Genomic DNA, 15626 nt, shown 5'->3' with positions numbered 1-15626 from the left:
TTATCCAGCTCAAAATATGAATAGGGCCAAAATTGGGAAATCATGTTTTAATGTAATTTTTACTTTCCTGGTATGAAACTTACCAATAGTAATTATCATATTTAAGATTTACTCATATGCTTAACTTAATTAGAGAAGACTTTATTAACAATTTTACTAATGTAATATATTGGAGAGACTTAAAATATTAAGCCCTGAAAAGTAAATGCTAATTCAGTAACCCCTTTTCCTACTTGGAGTTCAATTATATGCTGATACTACTTTTCTGAATGCAATGATGAACCCAAAGGGCAGAATGCAATCCATTTAGAATTACTTATCATTTGGTTCTTGTAAAATAAACATACACAGGAAGTTAGAAGAAAAATAGGCACTATTAGCAGCAGCCTTGCGTGCTGAGAAAGATAAAGTGAAGCTTGCTTACCTCAAGCCCTCGCTAAAATTACTGTCCAGTGTTCCTCCTTGACATCACATATTTATTTAAGGTCACATGGTCAACTAAATCTATGGTCAAAATGTTTCACGTATCCAAATCCATCACAGGACAAAGTATGATAGGAGGAGACAATAACTATGCCCTGTTGTATTTCCTATGACCAGAAGTTCATTAACCAGCATGTCTGCCTTGTTGGTGAGGTTCCTACTGATAGCACAAATGACTTTAGGAAGAGATTTGGGTTCTAAATATGCTGTTCTACCAGCTGAAACTAAGTGTAAAAAAAAAAAAAGGAAACAAATGAAGCAAATGAACTGTCTAGTCAGTGGATATACAGAGCATTCATTTTACTGACTTGAGAATAAAAAGTGACCCGTCTTTCATTTCTAAGTATTTGTTTATAATCTCTGCACATAGCAGATTCAAAATATATGCTGATCAAATTAACAGTTATTTTAAGAAGAAAAAGGTAAAAATAATCCAACACAAAATGTAATGAATATAATGAGAAAAACGAAGAGAGCTCTGGAAATCAGAAGAAAGAAGGCCATATATTTGGGGATAGAGTAGAGTGAGGTTAAAAAGCTGGTGTCATGTTAGCTAAATATATGAGTCTAGGTAAGGTTTCTAAAATTGGTGATGAGTAGTGAAATCAGAGAAGGGAGGTGCAGTATGAAAATTGGAGAAGTGCTGGGTATATTGAAAGAATGATACCTCAGTCACTTTTGGAGATAATGGGAGATGAGAACAGAACCAAGACTGGGACAAAATTGTGGAGGGTTCATTTTATTTGGGAGACAAAGTAAGGTTCTTTATGTTAGAGAGATGAAAACATTTGCACCCTAAAAACTAAACATCAAATAAATTCCAGGAGGCAGAAATCTTATTTTATTTCTCTTTTTTAGAGACTTGCACAGTGCCTTGGAATAGAGTACAATTTTTTTGGTCTGCTTAATGAAGGAGGGAGAAAATGGAAGTCAGGCACAAATAAGTTCATAAATTTGTCTAATATGTTAGAAGACTAGTATCTCATTTGGGGAGCACATATTACCATATTGAGAAGCAAATTATGGTATTCTCTGTAAATATAAAAGTTATGCAAAGAAAAAGAGTGCACCCATATATACCTTATCTTATACCATGCTACCATTTTTAAAACTGTGCTTATACATATACGGTCGGTCCTCCATATCCGAGTGTTCCATGTCTGTAGGCACAACCAACTGCAGATTGAAAACATTCAGGACAAAAGAATCTCAGAAAGTTCTTAAAAGCAAAACTTGAATTTGCCAGGCACTGGCAACTGTTTACATAACATTTACATTGTATTTACAACTAGTTACATTGTATTAGGTATTATAAGTTATCTAGAGATAATTTGAAGTCTATGGGAAGTTGTGCCTGGGTTGTATGCAAATACTACCCATTTTATATAAGGGACTTGAACATCCGTGGATTTTGGTGTCTTTTGGATACTACGTTTCTGAATTATCTGTAATCTGCCTTTCTTTGAGGTAGACAGTTTTCATTGCAAATATTAATTTGCATATTCAATTAAGGATTTTTCATGGTCACATGTTCTTCCTTAGGATTAAGTAGAAAGCCAACATGTATATATCATACAGCCAACTACGTGTAGTCATTTCCTTAATTTTAATTATTTTTATTATACTAAAAGGCTTCATGACTGTACTTTCATATTTGATGCTTGCAGTTGTCTTGTCTGCATCATTTCACTTTGTCAAAAATCACTATTAATTTTGGAGAGCATTTAGAAGCAATATTGCTTCTTTTGAACATCATAGTATACTTACCTAGAATATCCCAGAGATGCAGTATCAGTAGCATGTTTTTTCTGTTTATAATGTTATTCTGCTACACATCTGTGGTTTAGCATGCAGCCTTTGGCTTAGGGCATGAAAAAAGTTAAGAATGAAGCAAAAAGAAAGGAAGGTTAAATAAATCATTTGAAACAATATATATATATATTTTAAATAAATTTATTTATTTTTGGCTGCATTGGGTCTTCGTTGCTGTGTTCTGGCTTTCTCTAGTTGTGGCGAGCGGGGGTTGCTCAGCAGTTGTGGCGCACGGGCTTAGCTGCTCCGCGGCATGTGGGATCTTCCCAGGCCAGGGCTCAAACCCACGTACCCCGCATTGGCAGGCGGATTCTTAACCACTGCGCCACCAGGGAAGTCCCTGAAACAATATTTTAATATCACTCTGCTCATGGTGGTCCCAGGTATTAGGTGAACTATCACTCACTATGAAAAAAAGAGTGGACGGGCAGGGTTACTGAAATGCTTAGTGTAATTTGATTTTTATAGTTATTTGTAATGCTCTCTTAAGAGTGTTATTTTAGATGTTGCATGCTTAAAGAACTGCCTACTAGATCCTGCTTATTTCTAAGGCATTTCATTGCCTTTTTAAAAAGTAAGCTTTCAAAATCAATTACTAATTTTTTTGTGGCTGTTTATAAAGTAACTAAAATGCACTGTCAGATATCAAAAACTAATGCAGAATGATAAAGTTTAAATTGTAATTTTAATTTGACTTTTCTCTCTGAATCTATTTTAAGGAACTGGGACTTGTCATTACTGGAACTCTTCCGGTCTTCAACATAACCGGCCAAAATGAAAATAAGACAAACTTAAAGGTTAAAAGTTAATTGATAAAATTAATAATAATAAATGATAAGCTATGACGTTGAAGCTCAGTGTGGATAAGATATTTCTATAAGGAAATACATACAATGTAACTGTCTCGTGAGGCGGGAAGTAAAAGGCAGCAGCTGCCTATGTGATAACCACCTGGGAAAAAGGAAATGCAGGTCAAGTTCTCAGTTCCCCAGAGCCAACATTCAACTTAACTCTATTTAACTATGACTTGATGAGAACACAAGTTCAGACTCCGGGAGTAATTACATGATAAATGGACAGTACTTTCGTGTGCACATTTTTAAATGCATCTAAGATATCCTTGGAGTTCAGAAAGAAAAATCCAAAGAAAAAAACCATGGTGTTGTTTGTATCACGTGTATAGGTATCTTTTTAGAATCACTGCTCCTCCAACTTACATTCAAAAGATAGTTTTTTTAATTGTCATGTAACATAAGGATCTGATTTAAATGATAGTTCTCATTATTTTTTTCTCTTTTTTTACGATTCAGGAAAAATACTTAATGAGTTTCATTAAAAATCTTGATTTCTATAGTGCTGGTAATATTGTCAATGTAATATAATGCTACCAACTTGAAGTTCTACAGGTTTTGAAAAATATGTCTTTTGTACTTGTTAAATTGTCTCATTTTTTAAAAACACTTCTGATTTAAAAGTAGGTTTACATTTCTGTTTCTTAGCTTACATAAGAAGGAATTTAAGAATGTGAGAGAAGTTAAGATTTTTTAATGCTAAATACTCATTTTATAGTTTGGTTGACATTCCTGATTTGAGGGAAATTTATTTCCAGTTTATAATGAAATGAAGTCGGTTGCACTAAAGTATTGTTTTTTCACTTACTATAAATGTCAGTGGAACTCCTTATTTTAATAATGTGGCCATAGAAAACATTGGTCATTCCTCTTTGGGGGCCCATTACCATTCTTAACTATCTGCTGGTTCTAGTCATCATAACTCAGGAGGGAGTAGTTCTCTAACTTCTCATGTAGATTATCTAAGGGATTGCTTGAATTTGGGGTACTTGCTCAGACTAGGGTTGATTCATGGGAAAAGAGCACAGTTGTTGACATGACTTTCTCGTTCTGTGTGCACCTACACAAAATTTAAAATGTTCTTGTGATAACTATTAACTGGATTTTATGATTTTCTTTGTAACGTTTTGATTTATAATTTATATAATTACATTTAAGATGAAAATTCCTGATTCTAAATTTTAACACCATTCACATCCTATGTCCCATAGAAGATTATGATAACAGTTTACCACGTGGCCTTTTCGATTTGCAACTAAAACTGTGATGCCCATTGTTTGGTATTTAGAAGTTAGCAGCAACCAGAAATAGTGTTGTAAGAATTTCTGCTGTTTTATTACAAATAAGGTCACATATTGTACTTTTCACGTATACACAGGTATTATCAGCAGCAAAAATCCATGGTTTTCTCATTCCATATTGCCTAATTAACTTTAAACTGGACATTTTTGTGATTTCTTAATCATAGCATACCAAAAAGTTAGTTTACACTCACAAACACACACACACACACACACACACACACACCCCTACAGGTGCTGACTGTACAGCAATTAAGTATTAGTACAAGAAGTATCAAATTTAAAATTTCATTATGTCTTTTATACTTTAGCTTTAATCGTCAAGATTTCACTTTTTAAGCTAAATAATGATACAGTTGTGGGAATATAATCAAAGCTGAGAATCATTGCAAGTTGATAGGAAAAGTGCCTCACCCTTACATATATATATATGTTTAAGCTAGTATGGAATACAACCATTGTCAAGCAGAAGGATGAACGTATATAATAATTGTGTAGAAATATGTAAATTTTCGGTAGAAAATACACTGCCTTTTACTGTCTTATTATAGAACCAGCTGATTCTTGGTGTGATGGGAGTTGATGTGTCTTTGGAAGATATTAAAAGACTGACACCACGTTTTACAGTAAGATGCAGTTTACTCTGTTGGTAACTTCTGGTTTAAAACTCTGTACTAATTTAGCTTGTTTTTAAAGCACTTAAAAGGAATTCTCAAAAATTTTGTGCCGTTATCTTAGCAAAGGAATTAATATTTAAAAGGATTCTTAAAAGAGTGTAAAGATATCACGTTATCTTTCTTTATGCTTTAAAACATGTATTTAAGAAATTTTTTTTAAAGAATGTGGATTTCTGATTGCGACTCAGGAATCTTTAAGGTTGTTTCTTATTATTTTTCAGCTGTGCCCCAATGGCTATTATTTTGCAATTGATCCTAATGGTTATGTTTTATTACATCCAAATCTTCAGCCAAAGGTATGTATATAATTTATTTACAAAGATTAGCGTTCTGTACAATTAATGATTAATGTTCTTAAAAGTTTCGTCAGTTTTAAATTCACTATACAGCACTAAGTATAAAGGAACATTATACCTGTAACGTTATAAATGACTAGACCACAGTTTATAATATATGAAGGTGTGAAAACAGTTTTTGTTTTCTCTTACCTGTTTAGTTCTGAAATGTTTCTATCCACCATCCAGCTAACCAATATTCCTATCTCAGAGGCAGCCATTATCACCTCCTGGGCCTGAGCTTCACACATCCCACTTGGTATTTTGATTAGGCTGTAGGTGGTGAAGGAGATGGCCTGGATACGTGTGAACTTGAGATCATTATTCATGTTCCTCTATGCGTAGGCCATTTGCATTGCCCTTTTTTTCCTGGTAATTATCTCCCCTTTCCATCTGCCAGGCTTATAAAGATATGTATGAAATTCAAAAAGAAAAAGTCAAATGGGAAGGGTTTATTAATCAGTGAGTTATATGGAAGTGATAAAATTCCATACATGAACCATTTTATCCTAATCTTTATGCCTATGTTCCCAAGATATAAAATACTTTCCTAAATGTCTCATCCGACTCATTTCACTTTTCATTAATGCTTCACAGGTAAAAAACTTTATTTATCCAGAAGTAAAATTGGCAAAACCTTATATATTTTTAATTTATAAGCATCTTCAAGTTATTGTTTAACTTTGAAGATAATATTAAGGATACTTTAAACCATGCTGGATGGAAATATATACAGACTTATGCATATTATTTCCTTCTCCCCAGGCATGGAGATTTAATGTTAGTGATGTTTTAGGACACATACAAGTATGTATGTGCATACACACACACACACACACACACACACACACACACACAAAGTGGGGTCATTAAAAACTTCAAAAAGTAATAATTAAGAACCATTAATATTGAATGTAAAAATATATTGAGTGGTTTTAATTAATGTCTATATTTTATTTCTCACTTTGGAACTTATTTCCATATAAAATCCATCATGATCTAAATATTTGCTAATCGTATGTAGCTGCTGATCACCCTGAATTATTTTTAAAGTTGTTATTTTATTGTAAATGTGGTACAAGCATATTTTCACATTATTAGTCTATCACAGCTCTTTGAAAACATATCATGTTAAGTTCCTCTTAGAGTTGTTCATGATTGGCTAATCATTCTCTGATTTTTCCATAATTGAAAATTTTTAAGTCTTTTTAAGAGTTTTTAAAATTTACAGTATTATTTTGTATTATGTTTGTATATCCAGTGTATTTTAAATTATATTCCTGTAAGTAAAGTGATTTAAATGCAGTAATAATGTAATGTGCTGAAGGGTGTGAAGGATCCCAACTTTTACGTAGTTGGACATTTTATGATTGTAAGTCTTAACTCCTTCCCCAGAAAGAACTAAAATATGTCATAGACAAAATAAAAAAGAATAATTAGAATAATCACGTATGATGTATATATATAAAACCATCATTTAGAGGTAATTATTTGAAAAGGGTTTTCCCCTTTTCTACATTCTTCTACTAATAATCAGTATTTAGGTAGAAAGTATTTTATTACTATTTGAATGCTGTTAACATATATTTGACTCATATTTAGAATAATCAATTTACTAAAATTCGTAAAGTTACAAAGAAAATATAAATTCTTTAGAAATTCTTATTAAAGCCCAGGTGATTTTTCTTCAGGATTATGTTAGCTTTTCATATTTTTAACATAGGAGATTATTATAAGCAAGTGTGCAACAGAAAAAACTTTTAGAAAAAATATTGTTTTAGAAAACCATTAAAAATAAAATGTTTGGACAATCAATGTATTATTTTTTTCAGAAATTCATGCTTGTGAATTAATATGCTTATCAATTCTCATCATTAACAGGTTAAATATTATAATTTCTTTTTGTGGGTGACAGTGCTTGCTATACAGACAGATACAAGAACCTGATAAAGGATGATATAGTATAAGATAGTTGTTTTAGAAATTGACAAATACAGAGGACCAATATGGTTAGAGAGTATACTAACAAAATTAATCTTAATCTTTGCATCCAAAATTCACCAATAGAAATAAAGGAAAATAATGCTACATTCCATAGTATCCATTATTATTTAACAAGATCAAAGTCTGATCTTACGCAGGTATCCTTTGCTGAATGCCTTTTGTTTTCTTCTTGAAACTGTAATCTTAATTCACATTGTTTCAATACAATTTTGAAGTTTATAGAAGGCAGAACAAGTGTCCTAAAGCCAAGAATATCAGAAAATAAAGTAGCTGTGAATCTTTTGCATATCTAATTTTCTGAGGAATCGTTACTTATCTTCTCGGAGAGACTTTTCAAAGTCTCCACCATGACCACATTTTGACAAATGCTGAATTATGCATCCTCCTTTATTCCAAAATGCATTTGAGAATTCCTCTGTTGTGTTTCAATGAAATAACCAGATTAGGTATACTTATTAAAACCTCATTTTTATCAGTCTAAAGAAATATTTATTGTATAAGGAAATTGTGCATAATTTACATTTTAGAAGTCCATATTTAAAATAAACCTACAGTGTTATGACTGAATTCTTCATTTGTTCCATGGATGTAACATTTGTCACTAACAAAGGCACAAATTTTAACGTTTAAGACTGACTTTTTAATATCCTATCGTATTTATATTTTAACACATTTGAATCATATACATTCTAAAGAATTCCTGTTTTTTCCGTTTTTTAAATCACCATAGGGAATTCTCCGACAGTCCAGTGGTTAGAACTCGCCGCTTTCACTGCGGTGGGACTGGGTTCGATCCCTGGTCAGGGAACTAAGATCCCTCAAGCTATGGGGTGCGGCCAAAAATAAAATAAAATCAGCAAAGAAGTTGTCTGAGACAAACCATCTTTCTCATTTCCTACATTCTCACTTTTTTTTCCCCTAGGAATAAAAGGAAAACATTAGTCATTTTGCTAAAAAAAAGTTTGAGCATTTTTACTAGCATTACATATTTTATTCACTAAAAATATTTTTGAACTTTCATTTATTGACTCATCATGAGCTTGATGATACCTGTTTCTGATCAAGGAAATATCTGACCAAAATTGATGACAGGATAGAACGCTTACCCATGTTGATATGTAGTATGATGAATTACCATCTTTCTGTTGCTTCAGCCTATTGGTGTAGGTATACCAACAATTAATTTAAGAAAAAGGAGACCAAATGTTCAGGTAACTGTGAATGAAGTTAGCAGTGCCTTCAAATTTGCTAAATCAGAGTTGCAATTAAGCTTCTCTTCCTAAAAGCATATGATTAATGCTGCCTTTCCTGACAGCAAGCTTCCAGAGCATGAGATGGAGATGAGCATCATTTCTCAATAAGCCAGAGCAAAAATGTTATTAATAATGGCAGAGGGTATGCATTTGCTGACTAAAGATTGCTAGCAAATGATGTAATAACAATGATAATCAGAGTAATCGCAATTAAATGGCTTCTAAAAAATAGATTTGTTATTATATATTGTGAAGTTAGTGTCAAATCCATGTAATCCTAACAATTTGCTTGTAAAATTAACTTCTTAGTGGAAATAAAAATACAATTCTAATATATAATTTCTATAAACCACACAATGTAACCCAAAATTTCTTTGGATTTCTAAGTGTATTTTCAGATTAGCAGTTAGAGGAAGTTCCCTTCACCTAATTAAAAATGTCCAAAATTGCAAATAAATATTATCTGGCAAACTTACTACAAAATCTTTTCTCTGATGGCAACATATTTAAACATTATTCTATGTATGCTTATTTCTATAAGTGCACTAAAAATAATCAGCATAAACGGATACTTCCTGTAGTTTAGTAGAATTTAGCAAGAGCATTTCAAAATTTCAGAGAAAGTTCAATGTGACTTAAGGTTTTCTGTGTAATCCTATCATTTCTTTTAAAAAGTTGGTGACGTTATAATGGAGAGGTAGTGTGATATTAAGAGATCATTAAGCTATGAATTAGTAGAACTGAGTTCCAGTTTGTTCTACTTATAGCCAACACTATATCCTTGAGTAGTTCACTAAACCCCATAGTACTTCAGTTTCTTCATCTGAAAAGCAGGAAGATTAAACTAATAATTGTTTCCTATCCTACACAGTATATTCCTAGGAAATTGAATACATATATCGATCCCCAGCTCCATCTCCTGAAAATTCTGATTTAATTTGACCAGGGATGGGAGCCGGGCTTCTGAAATAGTTTTAAAGTTCCCAGGTAATTCTAAAGTACAGAGCCAATGGATTAATAGAAGCTTCAGTTTCCTTCTAGCTCTAGAATTCTATGACAATCTGAATTTTGTGTTGTTGCATCAGTCTCCATTTCTTTTGTGATTCCTGTAGAGGTTAAAATTATGTTTATGTCTTTTCTTGATTTATTAAATTGTTTTATGTTACTCCTCTTGCATGTTTCTTTTTGTGGATTACCTTGGATTATACTCATTGCAGTCATGTACATTTTAGTGAATTTTTAGTTTTGCCGTACTTTCAAATATTGCATGTAAATATTGTGATATAATTTAAAAATAAACAACCTGAAAAATGGTTGTTTTATTTTTGTTTTCCTTCCAAGGAAACTCAAATGGCAAACTAGCAACCACACAAGACGTCTGAACTTGGAAAATATTTTTTGAGCTATGTAGTATTTTTAATAATACCAACTACTAATTATTTCAATTTAAAATGTAACAACATTGCCTTGTGCCTTTTATTTTAGTTCCACAAATGGTATGGTCTTTATATCAGTTGATATTCAAATTTTACAAATGAGAATTGTTAGATATTTAAAACATCAAACAAAAGTACTGGGAGTGCAGGGACTGGATTCCAGTTCTCAAGCCTCTCTTGGTGCTTTCTGATGAGAAGAGTTCTGCTTTTGAATTTTTCAATCACTGTACCTGTAATGAGTCTTTTAAAAAATGGTCAGCCAGATTGCCATTTAAAAAGTACAAGTGATGCATTGACATTTTTCTTTTATGATTTCCTTTTCCTGTCTGTGTCTTTGTATGTTGGATTGGGACGTGATCTTCATATTGCCAATTCTTCCTGATAATGCCTCCTCCATGCATGCTGTTTGGGTCTGGTCATGCTATGCATTATCCATTGCATGTAAGATAATATTCTTATTTACGTTTATATTTTATCATTTTATTTTGACTTTGTTTTGTGGTGAGTTAAAATTTTAATACTGATGTGAGGATGTTTGTGTAAAGATAATTTATTTCATGGGACTTTAAGCAATTCAGAATAATTTGTCAGCTTTAGAGTATCCTTTTGATAGAACCTTTCTCAGTTTTGTTTTTTAAACAGAGGACTAGAATTATTTTCAATGCTGATTTTTATTTTCTTTTTATAAAATATTACTTTTCCAAAGAGTATTTGCTTCTGAGCCAATAAGATGCTGCCTAAACAATGACCAGTATTTTCACCTATTGAACAATCCAATACTTACTTTCAATATTCTAGAACCTTGTGAATCTAGATATGAAGTTCATAAGCAGTGAATATTTTCTTAATAAAAATGCCAGACACAGTTGGGTTTTTTGTTTTAATTTGCCTTTAAGAATCCCCATTCATCAAAACCAATGGGAATCATATATTTTCATTATTTAAATGGAGCTACTCTTTGAAGGCATTTTTGTCTTTATTATAAAATAAATACATGCCATGTATACTGTGTCATTCAGCATTTGAAATAAAGATGTTTAATTTTAATACATTTTTAATCATTGGCATTGTCTTGGGTAGTCAGCCCTACTAAAACATTGTTTAAAATAATGATCTGAATGTATTTTGGAAGAGCCTGTGAGGCTGAAATTTTTAAAATTCCAGTGACCTTGCACTAATACAGCATAATTTCTATTTATTTTTTACTTCTGTCTAATTAGTTATCATATAGTGATGGTATTTATTTTAGTAAATATTAAAAATCCAGTTTCTAAATTTTTACAGTTGTAAAATAATAGACACCTATTATGATTTTATGTTCTAGTGAACTTTGAAATTCTCCTAGGGCGTGTTACATTACTTAGTAAGTGTTATAAGAGGATAGTATATTTTTGTTTATCAGATATTTTGATATCCTCATTTTATGATTGAGAAATTTTTTAAATGTAATGTGAGGTAAATTTACCAGGTTAACAGTTTCATTTGATATGTTTATGTAAATAAATAATCTGCCTGTTCCATAGTGAATTTGATTTCTTATTACACACCAGCAAGAAGCAGCAGTAGGACGTGTAAAGCAGGAAAACAGTATTTAGTGAACCTAGGGGTTATTATTCAAGTTCGACTTCAATCACAATAGCTAATCTTTATTAAAATCCTTATGACTTTACCATAAATTTTATCTTACAAAATTGACTTAATTTGACTCATTAAAATATATTGTAAAGTTTCTGAGTTTCAAATACATGAAGCAAACTTGCATCTTTTCTTTATGCATTTGAAGAAGGAAAAATAAATTTAGAAGAGTTTGTTCTCCTTAGCAAATTCAAACATTTTTAAAACATTTTCCCTCATATAATTTTATTGTTTATGGAATACAAATAATGTATATTACTTACACACCGCCTTTGTTTTATTGCCAAATATGTTATCCACATGGCTGTATTTTGCTCCTTTCACATCCCAATTAAAGATAAAATCTGTAAGTGGATCTTCAAAAGTCATATTGCCACAGAATTTGTGATTATAAATGTCCTATCTAACACAGGACTCAAAACTCTTCAGTTGGTTATTAATTAAAATTTGTCTGCTATACTTAAAGCTCAAATCCCTAGCCTACTTATTATTATTTTTAAATATATATGAAAGAATATACCTTTATATAATTATTTTGTCAACTTTTTAAGATACCTTAGGTAAGTAACTTTTATGGAATTAATTTCATATTTAAATATCTATTGAGTTATTCTATATACAGCATCATTTTACAATGTCATATATGCTTAATTACTATTTTCTGCGTAGAACCCCAAATCTCAGGAGCCAGTAACTTTGGATTTCCTTGATGCAGAATTAGAGAATGATATTAAAGTGGAGGTGAGTGCAATCAGTCAGCTTGAACAGCACCCTCAGGTCAGATGCTGGTGTCCTTCCAGTCCACAGGGATCTGTTGAGCAGCTTCATTGTGTTGGTTCTGTCTTAGGTATTATACACACAAAGATGAATGTTTTTTATCTTTAAAAATTTCTAGATCCTGGGCTCTCTCATCCGAAAGATCATATGAAAAGGAATAAATATTTTAAATTGGGTGTGACCTTAGTGTTTTTCTTTCTCCTTCCACAGGTAGAGTTATTTTCAGTATTTCGATACAAATGTAACTTGTAAATTTCAATAAAAAACAGAGAGAGGGGGACGTTGCCATAGAGTTGAAAGAAAAGTTGCAGGGAATTTAATCATCCAACCACCCAATAAGCAACATGAGGAAAGAAGCTGCCATGTTTGTCTTAGTACTCTATACTCAGAAAGTTTCTATTTTATTTCAAAACCAAAATTGCATGCCACTTCCTCCGAGAGGGGGATAATCATTAATAATAACATTTATTGAGTACATGATATGTGTCAGTCATGGATTCTCAAGAGCCTTTGAATAGGTACATTGTTATTGTTATTATATCTGTTGTACTGATGATCTGTTTGAGGTACGGGAGGTTAAATAGCTTATCTCCAGTTACTCAGCTACTAAGTAGCAGAACCAGGATTTGAACCTGGCTCTTGCACGCCAGAGCAGAGATTTTTAAGATTCTTTCAGATGAACTAACTCCTTCTCTTATCTACTCAAAGGCCACCATATTTCTTTTACAGTTTGTCACAGTGTGTTTTAATTTGTACTTGCTTTACACACTTTACAACCTTACTCCCTCAGTGTAGAACAAGAAAATCTATTTATCATAGTTACCTTAGACTGAGGCATAGTGCTGGGATGTTTTAGGTAAATAATGAATATTTGTTGTAAAGTATTTTGACAGCATAAAGTAGGATCATGTAATGTTGAAGAGCTTGGTTTCTGGACTCTCATACCGCTGAGTAACTGTAATTGTATTTAACCTCTCAAGTCTCAGTTTCCCTTCCATCAATCCCATAAAGTAATTGAACACTTTTATTAATTACATTTCAAAAATTAATGACTGGTTGAAAATATTTCATTAAGAATGTTTTTATCATTTTAAGATAATGTAAAATAATGATGTGGTAACTTTTAAAAGAATATTTCCACACTTCAGTAGGTCAATTTAGTATCTGCTATAAAGTAATTGTTCCAATTTCCCTTAGATTCGAAATAAAATGATAGATGGAGAAAGCGGAGAAAAAACATTCAGAACCCTGGTTAAATCTCAAGATGAGGTAAGAATTAAGTCAGGTTTATTCTTAAATTAAAATGTGTATATTAATAATGATAATTGATATTAGTGTGGTAAAGCAATATTTATTCATAAAAAGGGACATTTCTAGAAAAGAAAAATTGTTTAAAGCACTCTTTGCTGGAGGGATATTTTTAATAAGATTTTTAACTCTGAAATTTCTATAAAATGTTGCTTTAGATTTCTTGATGTATTCTTCTATCATTTACAATATGTTCTTGAAAATTATATTTTTTAATTTTTTTAATTGATGTATAGTTGATTTACAATATCATGTAAGTTTAAGGTATACAGCACAACGATTCAGTTATACATACATATATATACACACATATATATATATTCTTTTTCAGATTCTTTTCCCCAAAGTTTATTACATAATATTGAATATAATTCCCTGTGCTATACAGTAGGTCCTTGTTGGTTATTGAAAATTATATTTATGTCTCCATTTTTTTTTTTTACCAGTGTAAGAAATAGAATACACAATATGATGTTTGCCATGTTCTTTTAGGCCATTTCAGTCATACAAATTTGAAGTTAATATTTAATAGCTGTATGTTTTGTATGGTTTTTGCATGCAGATGTTCTAATTGTTGAGTTCCATATATTTTTTGTTTGTTTCTTAACTTGTTTCTGGCTTCATTTATCTTCTTTTACTATTTAAGCACTATTTCCCTGAATTTAAACCTGAAATTAAATCCAAAGATAACACAGCTACTGCCATAAAATCACTGGTACAGCTATGTAACACTTGTATTGTTTTATATTGACGTGGAAAAACTCTGTGTATATGAGAAGTGTATCTATTCATTATCAGTCACATGTGGAATAAATACACATTCGTATGTTTGAGGATTTGAAAAATGTATAGAACTCCCAAGCTTTTGAGCCTGGGAGCTTAAATTTAATTTAAGCTTTTATGTATAATTTATGTCCGTTTCCTCACAAGCTCATCCCTTTTAAGTGTAACATTTCTCCTGAATTTCTCAGCAGAGCTTTCCCTAAGATGGAGCTAGTATCTAAAACAGTACTTCATTAACACTTGCCTTTTCTAATTTTAATATCATCAGGAGTCCCTATTACCAGAACCCAAGGGGAGGTATATACCAGTTTCAGTCTTTGTTGAAACGTCAACTCTGTTTACTTAGACTTTACGCGTGCTGTTTACCACTTCACTTTTCAGAGGAAAGATGTAAACCATTCAGCAGTTCTGCCAGCTTCTCTGTTTTGTTCTGCCAGCAAGAACTCTGGGACCTGCACATTCTTTTTTCAACTTACAAATCAATTTTGTCTTTATTCAGTCACTTTGATGTTTCTCTCCTTCAATTTACTGTAAATTCTTCTTTTTGACCAATATCCACCCATAGACTTTTCCTATTAATAATATCGAAGAAAGTAGTGTTTTGTATGCTTATTTCTCTAATCCAACACAGTTTTTGATATTCTGTTTTTTATAACTTGCAGAACAATACTAGTTTGCCATGGTTTTTTATGAGTATTAATAAATATGTAAACATTATTTCTTTTAATTTTTTTATGAAGTTTAGGAGTCCAAAAACTTCCTGAGCACTTCCTGCCCTCCCTCCCCTCATCCTCCACACACCTCAATAAAGCCATGGGGATATTTGATGTATAGAAGCAACACTGTGTAGTTGTTATAAAATGAACTTGACATCGTACATTCTCCTTCATCCTGCCGACTAAAGTCCTCATTTCTTCATCAGTAAATTGTGGGAAAGAATAGTAGTTCATTTACTCCAGGGAGTTGATTAA

General features: G+C 31.7%; 1 protein-coding gene across 4 annotated transcripts in view; it reads left to right on the top strand.

The window, feature by feature from the left end:
- CACNA2D1 (calcium voltage-gated channel auxiliary subunit alpha2delta 1) overlaps positions 1 to 15626 on the top strand; it is a 513049-nt gene that overhangs the window by 435767 nt on the left and 61656 nt on the right. For all 4 annotated transcript variants that reach the window (XM_079931860.1, XM_079931859.1, XM_079931862.1 and 1 more), the window contains 5 exons: positions 3015 to 3092; positions 4999 to 5073; positions 5346 to 5420; positions 12472 to 12528; positions 13762 to 13833. In XM_079931860.1, the coding sequence (XP_079787986.1) occupies positions 3015 to 3092; positions 4999 to 5073; positions 5346 to 5420; positions 12472 to 12528; positions 13762 to 13833 (357 nt within the window). The remainder of the gene's footprint in view (positions 1 to 3014; positions 3093 to 4998; positions 5074 to 5345; positions 5421 to 12471; positions 12529 to 13761; positions 13834 to 15626) is intronic.

This window comes from Stenella coeruleoalba (assembly GCF_951394435.1).
Source record: "Stenella coeruleoalba genome assembly, chromosome: 9".
Taxonomy (NCBI): Eukaryota; Metazoa; Chordata; class Mammalia; order Artiodactyla; family Delphinidae; genus Stenella; species Stenella coeruleoalba.
The sequence above is the reverse complement of the archived record's forward strand: the minus strand, read 5'-3'. Positions and strand labels throughout refer to the sequence as shown.